The sequence below is a fragment of the Paracoccidioides lutzii genome (assembly GCF_000150705.2).
Source record: "Paracoccidioides lutzii Pb01 unplaced genomic scaffold supercont2.6, whole genome shotgun sequence".
Lineage (NCBI taxonomy): Eukaryota > Fungi > Ascomycota > Eurotiomycetes > Onygenales > Ajellomycetaceae > Paracoccidioides > Paracoccidioides lutzii.
Window position 1 is genome coordinate 489,857 of NW_015440952.1, and position 15,807 is coordinate 505,663.

General features: G+C 49.1%; 5 protein-coding genes across 5 annotated transcripts; 2 read left to right on the forward strand and 3 right to left on the reverse strand.

Annotated features, from left to right (window-relative positions):
- Nucleotides 1–747: 747 nt before the first annotated feature.
- Nucleotides 748–4,228, forward strand: PAAG_02732 (2-oxoglutarate dehydrogenase E1; the record flags this gene model as incomplete). The annotated part of the gene is made up of 4 exons (XM_002795210.1): nucleotides 748–1,002; nucleotides 1,117–3,161; nucleotides 3,228–3,601; nucleotides 3,684–4,228. 4 exons carry the CDS (start codon nucleotides 748–750, stop codon nucleotides 4,226–4,228), a joined length of 3,219 nt encoding a protein of 1,072 aa, XP_002795256.1.
- A 985-nt stretch (nucleotides 4,229–5,213) lies between these two features.
- Nucleotides 5,214–7,666, forward strand: PAAG_02733 (PHD finger domain-containing protein; the record flags this gene model as incomplete). The annotated part of the gene is made up of 4 exons (XM_015844732.1): nucleotides 5,214–5,651; nucleotides 5,761–6,461; nucleotides 6,554–7,512; nucleotides 7,599–7,666. The coding sequence occupies 4 exons, from the start codon at nucleotides 5,214–5,216 to the stop codon at nucleotides 7,664–7,666; spliced, it is 2,166 nt and encodes a 721-aa protein (XP_015701810.1).
- Nucleotides 7,667–8,443: 777 nt separating this feature from the next.
- On the reverse strand, nucleotides 8,444–9,682 carry PAAG_02734 (hypothetical protein; the record flags this gene model as incomplete). Its single annotated transcript, XM_002795212.2, has 3 exons — nucleotides 8,444–9,205; nucleotides 9,305–9,400; nucleotides 9,515–9,682. The coding sequence occupies 3 exons, from the start codon at nucleotides 9,680–9,682 to the stop codon at nucleotides 8,444–8,446; spliced, it is 1,026 nt and encodes a 341-aa protein (XP_002795258.1).
- Nucleotides 9,683–10,666: 984 nt separating this feature from the next.
- PAAG_02735 (hypothetical protein) lies at nucleotides 10,667–12,382 on the reverse strand (the record flags this gene model as incomplete). Its single annotated transcript, XM_002795213.1, has 1 exon — nucleotides 10,667–12,382. The coding sequence occupies one exon, from the start codon at nucleotides 12,380–12,382 to the stop codon at nucleotides 10,667–10,669; it is 1,716 nt and encodes a 571-aa protein (XP_002795259.1).
- A 1,293-nt stretch (nucleotides 12,383–13,675) lies between these two features.
- On the reverse strand, nucleotides 13,676–15,729 carry PAAG_02736 (RNA polymerase II transcription factor B subunit 1; the record flags this gene model as incomplete). The annotated part of the gene is made up of 2 exons (XM_002795214.2): nucleotides 13,676–15,501; nucleotides 15,576–15,729. The coding sequence occupies 2 exons, from the start codon at nucleotides 15,727–15,729 to the stop codon at nucleotides 13,676–13,678; spliced, it is 1,980 nt and encodes a 659-aa protein (XP_002795260.2).
- Nucleotides 15,730–15,807: the final 78 nt, after the last annotated feature.

Genomic DNA, 15,807 nt, shown 5'->3' on the forward strand with positions numbered 1-15,807 from the left:
CGCGAGTCTTCATAGGCGGAACGACAGTACTAGTCGACAGATCCCGCCTTGGTATTTGCTCTTTCAGCCTCCCCATTCAGTCTTACATCGATTCAGCGGACGGGCTTGGTTGAATTTTCGTCGTGTGTGTAGTGGACTCGGATTTGAACGAAGAGTTTTTGTTTTAATTAAAAATCATAGATTCGATGCAACAGGAACGGATCGGAAAGGAACCACTGGAAAAAACTAGACGGAAGCACCACAAAGGATAGTATATAAAAATTGAAAGAACAACAAAAATAGAGAGAAAGAGAGAGAAAGACAAGGAGCACAGAAGACAGACAGAATTAAGCAGGGATTATTAGAAAGGAAGAAAAAAGAGAACATTTGATTGGTTTTTTTTTGTTTCTTGTTGAGTACATCTACCTTTTTCTACCTTCACGTCCAACCAACACCTTTTGTTTACCAACCCTCCTTTTGCTTCTGTTCTTGTTTTCCCCCTTCTTTTAAGTTGGGCCATTTATCCTATGCCCCATTTTCTCTTTTTAACAAAACCAAAAATAAATTCTTTCTCATAGAAAATCTCTTTTTCATCTTTCTGATTTTAAACAGACATTGTTTTTTCACTTGCAGAGACTGAAATAAACACATCTTTTCCCCAACTTTTGTGAAGAAACCTTCAGAATACAACCATCGACATCCCGCTTTTAGTGCGCGTGCGAAACGAAGAAAGGAAAAACCAGAAACAAAACAGAGATCCCCAAAATCATGTTGCGAACTTCTACAGTGAAGGCGTCTTCGACCACCGCCGTCTTTCTCCGCCGCTCTCCATGTGCCTGCAACAACATCCGGTTGTTTTCTGCCATCGCGACGTCGAAACACTCCAATGCCCTGTCAAGGAGTAGCTCGAGGTTGAATCTGACCTCGAGGAGACCGTTGGCGGTTGTTGGATGCCAGCAGACGAGCAAGCGGAACCAGAAGAGACATTATGCTGTTGCGGCTGAGGGGACAACTAAGGGTGTGGTATGTATTTTATTTTCTATTTTGTGATATGCGTGAATGGTGTGCATAGCTGCTGCAAATCATGAGAATATGCATAACGTCTTTTATCGCGGACTCACATATTTGGCTGTGTAGGATCCCAGTGATTCTTTCCTCCAAGGGAACACCGCAAACTACATTGATGAGATGTATATAGCTTGGAAAAAGGATCCCTCAAGTGTACACGTCTCATGGCAAGCCTACTTCCGCAACATGGAAGACGGCAATATGCCCATTTCCCAAGCTTTCCAACCACCCCCCACTCTCGTTCCAACCCCCACCGGCGGCGTTCCTCAACACATGCCCGACGCTGGAGCTACAAATGCAGCTGGCACTGAAGTCTCGAACCACTTGAAAGTCCAGTTGCTGGTGCGCGCATACCAGGCCCGCGGACACCACAAAGCCAAGATTGACCCTCTGGGAATTCGTGGCGAGGCTGAGGCTTTCGGGTATAACAAACCCAGGGAACTGGAGCTGAGCCATTATGGTTTCACTGAGGCCGACCTAGATGAGGAATTCGCTCTTGGACCAGGTATTCTGCCACGTTTCGAGACTGAGACACGGAAAAAGATGACTCTGAGAGAAATCATTGCTGCTTGTGAGAAGGTTTACTGCGGGTCCTATGGTATCGAGTATATCCATATCCCGGACCGCGTGCCTTGCGACTGGATCCGCGACCGTGTCGAGATCCCCCAACCTTACAAATACTCAGTTGACGAAAAACGTCGCATTCTCGACCGCCTGATTTGGAGTTCTAGTTTTGAAGCCTTCTTGGCCACTAAGTTCCCCAACGACAAGCGGTTCGGTCTGGAAGGTTGCGAAACGCTGGTTCCTGGAATGAAAGCTTTGATTGACCGCAGTGTTGACTATGGCGTCAAGGATATCGTCATCGGTATGCCGCATCGTGGCCGTCTTAATGTGCTCAGTAACGTTGTTCGGAAACCAAACGAATCAATCTTCAGCGAGTTCAGCGGTACTATAGAACCTTCTGATGAAGGATCTGGAGATGTCAAATACCATCTTGGCATGAACTTTGAGCGCCCAACCCCTTCAGGAAAGCGTGTGCAGCTCTCACTTGTCGCTAACCCGTCGCATCTGGAAGCTGAGGACCCTGTTGTTCTTGGTAAGACTCGAGCCATTCAGCACTATAATGATGACGAGAAGGAATTCAACACTGCTATGGGCGTGTTGCTACACGGTGATGCCGCATTTGCTGCTCAGGGTGTGGTTTATGAGACCATGGGCTTCCACTCGCTACCCGCTTACTCCACGGGAGGTACGATTCATATCATCGTGAACAACCAGATCGGTTTCACCACTGATCCCCGCTTTGCTCGCTCCACTCCTTACTGTTCCGATATCGCTAAGGCAATCGATGCGCCAGTCTTCCACGTCAACGGCGATGATGTTGAAGCGCTCAACTACGTCTGCCAGATGGCTGCTGACTGGCGTGCTACTTTCAAGCGTGACGTTGTCATCGATATCGTCTGCTACCGGAAACAGGGCCACAATGAAACCGACCAACCCGCCTTCACCCAACCGTTAATGTACAAGCGCATCGCAGAGCAGACCAACCAACTGGACAAATACGTAGACAAGCTGATCAAGGAAAAGACCTTCACCCATGAGGACATCGAGGAGCACAAAAAGTGGGTCTGGGGCATGCTCAACGATAGCTTCGACCGTAGCAAGGACTACCAACCCTCGAGCAAGGAGTGGCTCACCTCCGCCTGGAACGGATTTAAATCCCCCAAGGAGCTCGCCACGGAGGTCCTGCCGCACCCACCCACCGGCGTCCCCGCAGACACCCTGAAGAAAATCGGTGATGTCCTTGGCAATGTCCCCGAGAACTTCACTGTGCATCGCAACTTGAAGCGGATCCTTGCGAATCGGAAGAAGACTGTGGAGGAAGGTGAGAATATTGATTGGTCGACTGCTGAGGCGCTTGCGTTTGGCACTCTGTGCGCGGAGGGGCATCATGTTCGTGTCTCTGGGCAGGATGTGGAGCGTGGTACGTTCTCGCAGCGCCATGCTGTCTTGCACGACCAGGAGAATGAGACTACGTACACGTCATTGCAGCATATTAGTCCTGACCAGGGGAAATTTGTCATTTCGAATTCTTCGCTTAGCGAGTTTGGCGCGTAAGTTATACACTCTTCTTATCCCTGTTATTACATAATATAATTTGTGCTGACATGCTTTGCCAGCCTGGGCTTCGAATACGGCTACTCTCTAACCTCCCCCGACGCCTTCGTGATGTGGGAAGCTCAATTCGGTGACTTCGCCAACAACGCGCAGTGCATCATCGACCAATTCATCGCATCTGGTGAAACGAAGTGGCTCCAACGGTCTGGCCTTGTCATGTCGCTACCACACGGTTATGACGGACAGGGTCCCGAACATTCTTCTGCAAGAATAGAACGGTATCTTCAGCTGTGCAACGAGGATCCGCGGGTTTTCCCATCTCCCGATCGGATCGACCGACAGCACCAGGACTGCAATATGCAGATTGCCTATATGACAACGCCATCCAATTTGTTCCATGTCATGCGCAGACAGATGAATCGGCAATTCCGAAAACGTGAGTCCAGTCTCTCCATCTTTTTATTTACTTTCTTTCTTGCAGTACGTAAATCCAAGCTAACCGCAACCGCAACCTCCAGCCCTAATAATCTTCTTCTCCAAATCCCTCCTCCGCCACCCCCTTTGCCGCTCCCCCCTCTCCTCCTTCATCGGCGACTCGCACTTCCAATGGATAATCCCAGACCCAGACCACGCAACCGGCGCCATAAACGCTCCCAAGTCCATTGAGCGCGTAATCCTCTGCTCAGGCCAAGTGTATGCAGCCCTCCACAAGCACCGCGCCGCCAACGACAGCCTCAAGAATACCGCCATAACCCGCATCGAGCAGATGCACCCGTTCCCCTGGCAGATGCTCAAGGAGAATCTGGACGGGTATCCCAATGCAAAAAATATCGTGTGGTGCCAGGAGGAGCCGCTGAATGCGGGGGCGTGGAGTTATATGCAGCCGAGGATTGAGACGTTGTTGAATGAGACGAAGCATCATAATCGGAGACATGTGTTGTATGCGGGTAGGAATCCGAGTGCGAGTGTTGCGACGGGGAATAAGGGGAGTCATCTTAAGGAGGAGGAGGAATTGTTGGCGGATGCGTTTGAGGTAAGGCAGGAGAGGTTGAAGGGGGAGTAGATTGGCCGGGGTGTTTATTTTGACCATTTTTTCCTGTTGTTGAGTGAGATGCATGGGATGATTGCGTTTGGTAGTTTTCTTTTTCTCGTGGATATATTGAGTTTTCAGTTTTCAGTTTTCTCTTTTTCTCCTGTTTGTGATTTTAATATGCATTGTATATTTTTTTTAAGTTTTTTTTTTTTTTTTTTTTTTTTCCTCTTACGGTCGGACTTTAGCATAGTTATGTTTCCTTTCATATCATCTATCTTGTTTCTAGTTCATTAATGCTGGCTGGCTTCTGCACGGAATGAACGGTATCCTATGACAGCATCAACAACATCGTTGATTTGTTGATGGACGCAAGAAATCCCTTGCTTGGGGGAAGAAGGCCAGCCATTCCTTGCTATGCTATGGCTTGTTTTTACTTTACTTTTCATGTCTTGTTGTTTAGGGATATTGCTTGTTTATCAGAAAAGGTTAGGGTTTTTCTTTAGTATATATTATATTTTCAAGTCTATTTTCAATACCTTCTTTCTTCTGTTTATGTATTCTGGTGGTTGTCAAACAACGCAAACATCCCAATACCATCGCTGTTGCCAAGGTGCAAGATTTGACTATTCCAAATAGGCTTAGCCTGTAATTCGCGCTCCAATATCGTGGAAAGCGCTTCCCAGGTCGCGCTAAACTTTTTAGGGCTCGCACCTACCCAAATGGATGCGGCTTGTTCGGCATCCACTTCAACTTTCAATTTCAACTTCACTTCAACTTCACTTCAACTTCACTTCTCCCTTCTGACACTAATGCCACCCCTTTGTCATTCCCTTTTATTCCCGGAAAACCGACAGACACTCACTCACTCCTCTGCTCTGTATCCTGACTGCTCCACAGCCCAGCTTATCTCCCGCTGCTGGGCGCGGAGGAACAGAGAACCCACCAATCCCTTTGCCTTGAATCCCCTCTCCATCTTAGATACACCCCGTAAATTACACAACACGGTCGAATATTAATGGCTACCGCTCCTCTCCATTCCGGCGCTGTCCACACCACCGCTATCACCAGTACCAGCAACCCAACAGTCCGCCAATCCGCCCGCCAAACCCGCACAAACCCCAGCCGCACCTCCAAAACTGCTAGCCGCTCCACTTTGGCCGGTCTGGGTTTCCACGGCAGCAGTGCATACGGTTTTGGCTCAGGTATTGGTAGTACTGGCGCTGGTGGTGGTCCGGATTCAGCTAGCGCTCACAATGTTCCCCACGGCCTCTACCCGGCCATCACTCATTTTACCGACGCCATAACAGCGCTGCCCAAGGAGTTCCGACGGCATGCGTCATTGCTGAAGGAGGTGGATGGGAAGGCGTGGGCGCTTGAAGAAACACTGGCGAAACAGCTTGATGCGGCTACGGCGTCGACGCCGTATGCGAAGTTGATGCAAACGGGTGTTCCGGTAAGTATTGGCCTTTTATGGTTGGATTCAAGACTTGCACATGTGTGCGGGAGGGAGGCATTATGAGTATTGGTAATATGTAATGACCATTTTTGTTGCTTGGTTGTAGGCGAAGGAACCGATCAACTATGACTCTCCCGAGTCTCTTGCGCGCAGGAAGATTTTCTTTGAACTTCGCTCAACTCTCTCCGATCTTATGATTACCACCGACGAAAAAAACCATGTCCTCTGGAATGCAAATAACGAACTTGAGAAGCAGATTACGCGTATCGAAACGACTTTCCCCTATGTTGAGGGTGAAATTAGTGAAGAGGCGCGGTTGGGCAGTCTTACCCACTGGGCCTACTCGAACAAAACTGCTGTCAAAGCTACGGGGAATACATCTGAGCGTCCCCGGCGCGAAACTGTTTCTACCCGTGATCAGAATCTTACGGTTGACGGCGAGACTAGAAGAGAAGGCGTCTCTCGGAAGCATCGCCGCAATCAACCCGATGCAGATGGCGAGGATGGACGGATTCCTTTGCGAAAGGGTACAGGTGGGAAAGGCAGGGGTGGGGAAACACCGGCCAGTGGAAATACCGCCATTGGCGTGGTTGGTGCGGTTGCCGGCTCCTCTGCGGCTCCTGCAAAACGGAGAAGAGTCGAAAAGCCGCCACTCACCTCCACGGCAATAGCTACGGCAATGGAGCGATCGGTTAATGCGACAACAAACATAGGCACTGGGCGAGGTGTTCCGAAAGATGTTTCTGCTGCTGATGTTGTGAAAAAGAGGATACGAGCACCTAACGCTAATCCTTCTGCGAGGAAAAGGTATGTTACGAATCCGTTTTCAAAATGGGCCGTTGGAACAACGGCCGTTTGGGGGCTCTAGATCCCAATTCGATCCTAATGTGATGGAACAGAGCAAACACAGCAGCGTCTACAACCTCTTTACCTGCCCTTGTCCCTTCATCCGTTGTCACCTCCGTCTCTGGTACGAAGGCCTCCAGTCCTGCTCCTAACACAATCTCCCGTCCCGCATCCTCCAGAGCACAGCAAGGCGCTACCCAGGCGACCAATGGCCGTCAGAGACCTTCATCCTCCACATCGAACCGGGCATCCAATTCAAGTACGTTACCTGGACCTGTACCTGGATCTACCACCCACCTGGAGGTCTCTAACCGGGTTATTCCACTCGCAGAAAAACCTACATCTTCGGAACCCAAACTCCTCTCTTCTGCCCACAAGGAGCTTGCTAGTGCGAAACCTGACCACCCTCCTTCCTCCACTACAACTGGATTTAATGATGATAATAGAGTTGGTCTTTCTACTTCTACTACCTCAAGGCCGATGGAACCAGTCCCAAAGAGAGAAGAAGCCGGCCCCAACAATATTACCAACAACAATAACTCGACCAAACTAGATATAGCTGCTGCCACTGAAGGCCCATCCGCTCCACAACAGCCAAAAAGCCGTTCCTCCAAAAACTCTACCCCAGTCGTCTCCACCTTTGCCGAATCAGCCCAACAACTACCGCTACAACGAACCACGAGGCCCCGCGGTGGCACGTCAACAACGACAACAACCACAGATGGAGTACCAGGCACCACCACCAGCTCCAGCTCCACTACGACTAAACGGTCACATAAAAAGGGCGCTGGACTCACAGCCGCTGCGCAGCAACTTATCGCTGCTGCAGCGGCGACAGAAGATGAGGATTCCTCGAGACAAGGCGACGATGAGGAGGATGAAACAGAACCGAGGTATTGCTATTGTAACCAGGTTAGTTTTGGGGAGATGGTTGCGTGTGATAATGAGACTTGTCCGAGGGAGTGGTTTCACTTGTCGTGTGTGGGATTGTCAAGGGCGCCGTTGAAGAGTTGTGAGTTGTTTTTCCCCTTGTTTCTTTTCTCTCTTTGTTCCCTTTCTGGATTGTTGCTAATTGGTGTTGTTTTGCCCCGTGGTTAGCCAAGTGGTATTGTAACGAGTGTAAGGATAGTAGTCAGCGGAAAGGGAAATCGGGGAATGGAAAGTAAAGACTGGATGGCCCGTCTTGATCTCTCGGTAATTTTCTCAGGAGGGAGCTTATTAACTGCGAAATATCTTGAATTGGTTGGTATGTTTCTATCTATTTCTCTATTCATATACCCTGCAACTAGATAGTGCAATCGAGCAGCACGACGCACGCGACTTTTGACTACCCTTTCTCTGTGTTTTAACACTTTCTTTACCTATTTACACCTCTATCATCTCACGAATGTCATGACAGTGTTGGGATTCTATGGGGGGTTGGACGGAGTTAGGCTAGAGGGACTTATTTTAGTACTTGCTTTTGATTTTATTTTCACTCCATCCCATTGGGTATTTTGTGCCCCCGTCTAGGGACTCTGCTGCGCTCATTTTTGGATAATGTATTTTACTTTAATAGACTCCTTTTTTGGTAGCTGTTGCATTGAGAGATGTGTTGTATTTAGGCTTGCATTCGCTGGTGGGATTGAGAAAGAGGTCTTGTAATTTTGTTCTATGTAGTCCATTTTCCCAGCTCGGGTGCATGGTCATGATAGATGTGCGATTGAATTTTAATGTAAATGAGCCAATGCAGGAGATATGAAATAAGTCTATTTGTTCTCAAGGAAATCCATATGCATATAAAAGTATCTAGACCAAAAGAAATGTATGTTACTGCTAAGATCAAAAAGTAGCTGTGGAAATAAAAGGCAAAATGCATCATCATCTTTATATGATTATGCCGTTGCATCTCATCTATCCCCAGAAATGCGAGCAAACAAAAACAACAAGCAAAAAAGCAGGAACTAAAAGCTCCCCGTAAACCGATCCAATATCTGTCCCGCCAACGGCCTCCGCTGCTGCTGCTGCTGCTGCCTCCCATCTCCGCCCTCGCCACCTCTACCACTACCACGTATAGTCCCGCTCGCTCCCGCTCCTGCCGCCGCAGCCCTCGACTCCCCTTCCAGCCTCCTCCTCAACCCCTCAAACCCCTCCGCATCCCCCCCACTCCGCCCCGTCACCCTCCGCAGTCCACTCCACGGCCTCCACGCAACACCAGCTCCAGCACCGGCCCCAGCAGCGCCACCGCCTCCGCGTCCCCGTGCTGAATCCGCCGACAGATCACCATATGCCGAGCCTGGGACTCTCCATGCAGCGGCGCGGCCGGGTAATATCTCTGAGCGCCATGCGTAGCCAACGACCCAACCGGTGGCGGCAGCGAGGAGAGTGTGTGGGAATTGGGAGAGGGCGAGCTGCGAAGCGAGGAGGTAGGTTGTTGATTTGTCGCTGAGGGTTACTGTTGGGGTTGTTGTTGTTGTTGACGTTGATGGTGGGGTGGAGGACGACGAGGAGGGGTTCGGAGAGGGAGGGATAGATGTGCTGGTGGAGATGCGGTATTTGTATGCGTGTGGGATTGCGGCGTAGAATTGGGCTAGGAGGGCGAAGAGGATGGCGGTGGGGCCGGCGGGGAGGTAGTTTAGGGTGTTTAGGGAGAGGGGGCGGAGGAGGAGGGCGAGGAGGAGGGGTGGGAGGAGGGTTGTGTACGGGAGCGTGGTTAGGAGAAAGCTCTGAAGTGTTAGGGGTCGCAAGTTAGTATGTGGATTGTACGGTTTGGTGGGGGTGGGTTTTGTTAGAGACGGGTGAAGAAAGGGGTTGGGTTGACATACTCCGAATTTCCTGGATCCCCACAGCCGCTCAATTACACGCAGGTGATAGAGGAGCATAGCTGCGAAGAGCACTTCTGTCGAATTCGTGTAGCATAGCTAGGGAATATGCACAGTCAGCAGCTATCTTGTCTTGTGTCTCGAACAAAAAGACGCCATTAAATTTCCCCTTCCCTGGAATCAAAAAGTAGAATCCAAAACAAGCTTGCTTACCTGCCAAACCCCAAGTCTCCATATTTGCCAGTATGTCCATAAATGCGGCACGACCTGTAAATAAAACAAGTACTTTACATCTGCTACGCTAGCAGTTATCGACGATGCAATTATGAAGATGAGCGCATACTTAGATATAGGCGCATTAGTGAAACCTGAGCTAATCATGGCTTCGATTCTGTTCAAACAACGAAAAGACCGCCGCGGAGTGAGGAGGAGTAGGCGGAATGAAAGATCGGGTGTGTATATTGAAAAGGCTTTAATTTATCGTTGCTGTATGTTCTCTTTAGATGACGGCTTTCTCTTTACTGTTTTGCTTTCCTTTCCGTGTGGCTATCGTCGTTGCTGTCACGGACACGGATAGGAGAATGTGGAGGTGAGCCGTGAAGTTGTCGCCGTGGCTTCCGTTAGGTCTTGTTTCCTCACAGCGTGTTCAACTACAAGCCCCGTATGTGTTTCCATGCAACTGACAGGCCATTTCAGAGCACAGGAGGTTGTTAGAACCCGAGAAGGGAATCTCTAACTGGCGTTTCCGGTGGATTGTGGTTGGTTGAGAACTTGACTGCGGCGGTTGCATGAAGTGACGTCCAAGATGCGGCTAAAAGTACACATGGCCAATTAGCGATTGGCTTCCCGAAACTCGGCATGCCGAAACATACCACTATTAGTTATTAAAAAGTCCGGAGTATTCAATCGAGTAAACATATAGCACAGAATATTTACTTCACCCCGCCTACTTAAGATCATGTAGACTTTGAAAATAGGTTTCAACAGTTCTCTCTTACCTGGGTTTAGGTGTTTTTTTTTTTTTTTTTTTTTTTTTTTGTGGCGGTGGTAGTGGTTTTTGCTGCGGCTAGCTACAATTCAGATTCCCTGAAACATCATAAGAAACGCAAAATCTTCAACAACTCCTCCACACAGTATATGGGATAAGAAAGACCACTACATAACACAATTTGCCCAAGCAAAGAGCAACATCAGAAAACTGAACCAAGGAAAGTAAATGAAAGACAGAATGGGAAGGTTAGAGAAGGAACATAGTGAAGTTTCAATGTTTTGAAGGGAGGATGAAACTGCATGGCTTTTGACATATTTGCCAGAGGATTTCCAAGAAAAATCAAAATGATAAGTAAGCAGGAAGGAACAGAATTTTCAAACTTCATCATCCATCTGCTGGTAGAACTGCCTCGCAATAGCCTGAATGCTCTGGTTCATATCCGCATTCACAGGACTAGGGCTGGCTGTCCTGGCTATCGAGCTACCGCTGACACTGGTAGTATTATTCCCCTTTTGACGGCCCCGACCAAAAGTCTGACTCTGGGTATGCTGAACATGGACCTGTGATTCCCGCTGTGGCTGCTGTTGGCGTTGCTGTACCACTTTCTGTTTTGTCAAGTCGACGGATCGCTGGTTCGCACGACGCCAACGCTCAGGGGCTAGGTCTGGGTTTTTCAAGTAGCAGTCAGTTACTACGTGACCTCGACGAAAGCAGAATTCGCACTTGGCCACTACTTGCTGTATGACTTGTTCTTCCTTTCGACTGCTGGTGGTGGTGGTGGTGGTGTTGTTGTTATTCAGATTAGACGATTGGGATTTCCTCTCCTTGTTTTTCTTCGAGGAGGATCTTGTGTTCACAATATTATCGTTGCTAACAGTGCTGCTGACGCTAGCGCTGGTGATGTTACCACTACCGTTCCCAGTTGACGCAGACGGGGTTAACGGCGCTGTGGCGGAAGGGGGGTGTGTTCTATTATCACTGTTCGAAATAGAAGTGATAACGACGTTCCGTTCTGGTGGTAGGCATGCAACCAGTTCATCGATCAGCGTATCGATATCCAGTATCTGCGGCATGGACTTGGGCATCTCTTCGTGTTTCAGCGCAATGTTTTCATGAATGGTATTTCGGGAACCACTTGAAACATTCTCATATAAAATATCATAAAGCAACCAGCCAGGGACAGGGAAGCCAAGCTTCTCTAGCTTCCTTCTCGCCTCCTGAAATCTCTTGATATATTCCCTATCACTAGATTTCTGGGACGAGTACAGGCTGTGAAAAATGGCGCGGCGCTCTTCCTCCAGTGGGCGCCGGAAACTAGTTTCCAGCTGGTTCCAAAGCAGATACGCGGAGTGTTTCTTTGGCTGTGTGACGGACTCCATGGCCTGAGAGCCTATCGAGTCCCATATTAAATTATATAGCCAGTCGTTCTGCTGTTCCCAAAGGTATGTATTTGCATCGGTGAATGGGGAAATCTTTTGCCCCTCCTCAATGACGTGGGCGCATTCGGTGGCCTCAGCAATGGATAGGATCGATTCGCGCCATACAGAGTAATTGCTTTTACCATATAGGCGGTGCGAGAAGGGGACATTTTTCGTCAGGCGGAGGAATGCGATTATCTTCTTACCGACGACGGCCTCCAGGTCAGGTTCTTCGGCTTCAGCGCTGCCAGTGCTTTCCTGGCAGTCTCCATTGGAGCTGTCAGGTAACTCTTCAACAACATCTCCAACCCCAGTCTCATTCGCACCTCCATTCCCATTCAAGCTTCTGATCGACTTCAGCTCCTGTTTCAATTGTTCAATCTCCAGCGAGAGGCCCAGCGTTAATTTCTCGAACTCAAGCCGGTGTGCAGGACGGATTCCCATCATATCCTGATCGACCTCTCCCTCAGGAGGGGGACCGATAGTCACAATATCCTCACTGTCCTTGGTGTAGTCGTGCGGGATGAAACATGCACTCTCGGCGGCGGGAAGGGACATATTGACAATATTCGGTTGGAAGACGGCCAGCTGTTGTGGTGAAAAGGCCTCTGCGGATGCGTTCAGCGCAGACGTACGTTCGGATGCGTTTCTGGACGAACTCCTGCTGGGCATTGTTTTGGTTTTTGCTTCGCTGTCTCTGCTTTCCATCTCGTCGCGTGGCTGGGGATCAGTCAATATGTAGAAAGTATATAGGGAAAACAGGTAGAATAGTACCTATAGAGTTCAGTTCACCCTAAAGAAAAGGTTAAACAAGCGGATGGATAGGCAAGATAGATATCGGCTCGGTGCGGAGAGAGGGTTATCTCGCAAATCAATCGCAACTTTTTCTCACTCAACCAAAAATTGAAGATAATCAAGTAAATAACCTTAAATAAGTGCCACTTAAAGAAAAAAAAAAAAAAAAAAAAATTTATCCTTTGACGCAGGACACACACGGAAGTCCAAGTCCCAAGCTAGTACAGCAAGGAAAATACAATGAGAGTCCGAGGGAGAGAAGAGAGGAAGCCAGATGCAGACTTGCGACTTAACCAAACGAAGCTCCCATATAAGGTTCCTGTTTTCTTTTCCGTTTCCCTTCTATTTCATTTCACGCATTAGACATGGAAACGAAACTGGCTGATTGAGGGTTGCCTTGTGAGTTTCCCACGCCCGCCTATTCACAGAGGACGAAAAGAGGGTCCCAGAACGCAACTTGGTTAATACTTTCCTTTCTTTTTCTATGTGTCGTCTGATCCTCGCTGAGTCTCGCTGCTTGGCAGCGGGTAGATTACAGCTGGTTCCAAGGCTGGTGGTTGGAAAGTTTCCTCACTCGGCCAAGACTACAGCAAAGATAGGGTTAAGCCCTAAGTAAAGGCAGAGCCGTGGATTACGCTGCGGGGGAGCAGAGCGTAACACGTCGGAGCGTTCTGTCGGGTTAGAGAGGAAGAAAAAGATGAAGAGCAGATATGAGAAGACCTTTTAATAAGGATATATCTCTTTCATTTAATTTATGGGTTTTTATAGCCACTTCAATTCATTTCATAACTGCGTTCGTTAACCAGAACTACATGCAAGAATATGAAAGGAAGCCTCAAGATAATAATAATAATCACAGTAATAGTAATAGTTAATAAAAAAAAATAAGCAAAGTACGCTCCGCAGCTTGGCAGCGGGGTCGACGCAATGCCCTCAGCAACATTTGATGTAGTCGACATGGGGCGTTTGTTGTAATGGCTACAGCTGCGGGGGATGTGAGAAACTAGGAGCCCGCGGAGCAGATGACGCGGAAGTATTTCAAACCCTTTACCGCTGAGAAAACGAGAAAAATATGGTTATCAGCCATGGCTTCCAATGATAACAAAAACAATCCCAAAAAAAATTAAAAAAAAATTAAAAATAAAAAAAAATAAAAATAAGAAGAAAATATTATTTCATGGGCAAATCACCCATCCCATCCTGTCCCTGAACCTGCTGCGCCAACGCCTTCCCGTACTCTTCCAACGCCTTCCCCAACGCCTTCAGAGTCGGCTCCATAAGCGCATTAACCATCTTCTCCCCTCCCTCCACCCGCTTCAAGTTTGGCCGGATATTCTTCCCCGTCGACGCCCTGACTTCCCTAGCATGCTGCTTCAACCTCTCAATCTCCGTTTGGCGCTCCTTCTCCGCCTCATCGGCCACAGCTTTGATACGGTCCATGGCACGATTTAACGATTCAACTAGCGACACGATTTCACCTGCCCGCTCCGGATTTCCCGATAAAAAGGCCTGCCAGAATTGATGGAGGAATTCGGTTGTGGTGGCGTGCGTGAGGGTTAGGCGGTCGAAGATTGCGGAGGGGAGGCCGCAGGTTTCGGGAGAGGTGGTGGAGGCGGGGGAGAATTGGGATTTGCGGTCGCGGATCGCAGCAAAGATTTCAGAGGAGGCGGCGGCAAGTGCAGATTTGGAGCCAACTTTCTCAACTTGGGGCTTTGTATTTTGTTGGTTGCGGGCATTATTATCATCATCCTCGTCGCTGTCGGTTTCTTCGGGCTCGACGATACGGTCAAGTTGGACCCCTCCGCGCTTATTGGGTGGGAAGACGGTGTCAAGGTCATCTTGTAGCCTCCGTAAAATTTCGCGAGGATCTTGTTGGGCAACGGCTTGTGTATCTCCGTCCTCCTTTGGATTGGTCCCAACGAAGAAACGGCTCTGGTCGCGCACATTTAGTGTTATCCGTTTTAGTTCCTCTTCCACACGCAAATCACGCAGCTGTAATTCGTTATACGTCTCTTCGTTCATTCCAATCGGGGCAGACGGGTCAGCATCGATTGGCGTGACATTCGCCATGATCTTCTCACTTAGCGAGTTCAACGTCCGAATAATTGGCACATTATCCATGGCAGCAGGCCTCATATCGAAATTCGGCCTATTCCCCATCCTCTGACTAACATCCACCTCATTCCCCTCAAGATCGATCATATGCGGCACATGCGCTGTCCACGAGTGCCCCGCATACTCATCGACCTTGAGATACTTATCTAAAATGGGATCACTTGCATCTGCATCCGTCACCCGCTCTCCACGTAGCTTCTTGAATAACTTGGTTTGAAAAAACCGTGACCAAAACTGCTGCTCGGTCAGCTTGGGGACGTTCTCATCATACGCCTTCTTCACCAACGGATGCTGGCTAAATATCAACTGGATCTGCTCCTTGCTGATATTCAGCTTGGTCACATTGTCCTCCACCCGCGGCTTCAGCGTTGAGAGCACATTGTATGACCCGCGCGTCTGCGTCTTCTCAATCGCATGAGCCCGTAGCAGATGCACCCTTGTTGACCAAAACTGCGACACGAACTGCGCGCTAGTGACCGCCTCAGCCTTAGTGCGAAGCGTCTCCATAAACACCTTCTGCAGCGCCGGATTCGCCTTTAGGAGTGACTGCTGAAGCTCTGCGTCCGCTATTAACCGGCTATCATCGTCCCACGGCGGTTTCCCCGACGCTGATGCCAGCGCGTTCGCAATTGCCATCGCGGCTGGAGCGCTCTCTTTCGTAGGAACCTGTCCCGTCTTCACAGCTTGTATTGAAGCGCTAAGCGCATCTTTGATCGCATCTGCTTCAGCACGGGCGTTAGGTCCGGACATAAAGGAGAAGATATATTGTTCCGTGGCTCCTGGGGGAGGATTGTTGGGGCCGCCATTGGAGCCATCGTTGGAGGTTTGCGCGAAGATCTTAAGCATAACTTTTGGGCTTGTTGCCGGGGTTTGTTGGAGGTCTAGTGCGATCCAATTAAGCCATTCAACATCGGCACTTCACAAACATCTCCCCAGGAAGAATGGAAGAACATACGTGTAATATCCGCAACCTGAATCGTTACTGGTGATGCCCCGGAACCAGCCACCTCGGGGGTCCAAGTAATCGACTTCCCATCCGTCGCCATCGCCAACGAGCCATCTTTCTTCTTATATGTCACTACCTGGACCGGAACCGCCATTGTAGCCATTCCGTCTGTGTTTCCACTCTTCTTCCGGGATTGGAATTCGTAATTCGTAGGCTAATCGTAGATATAAGGTGGGGGCTG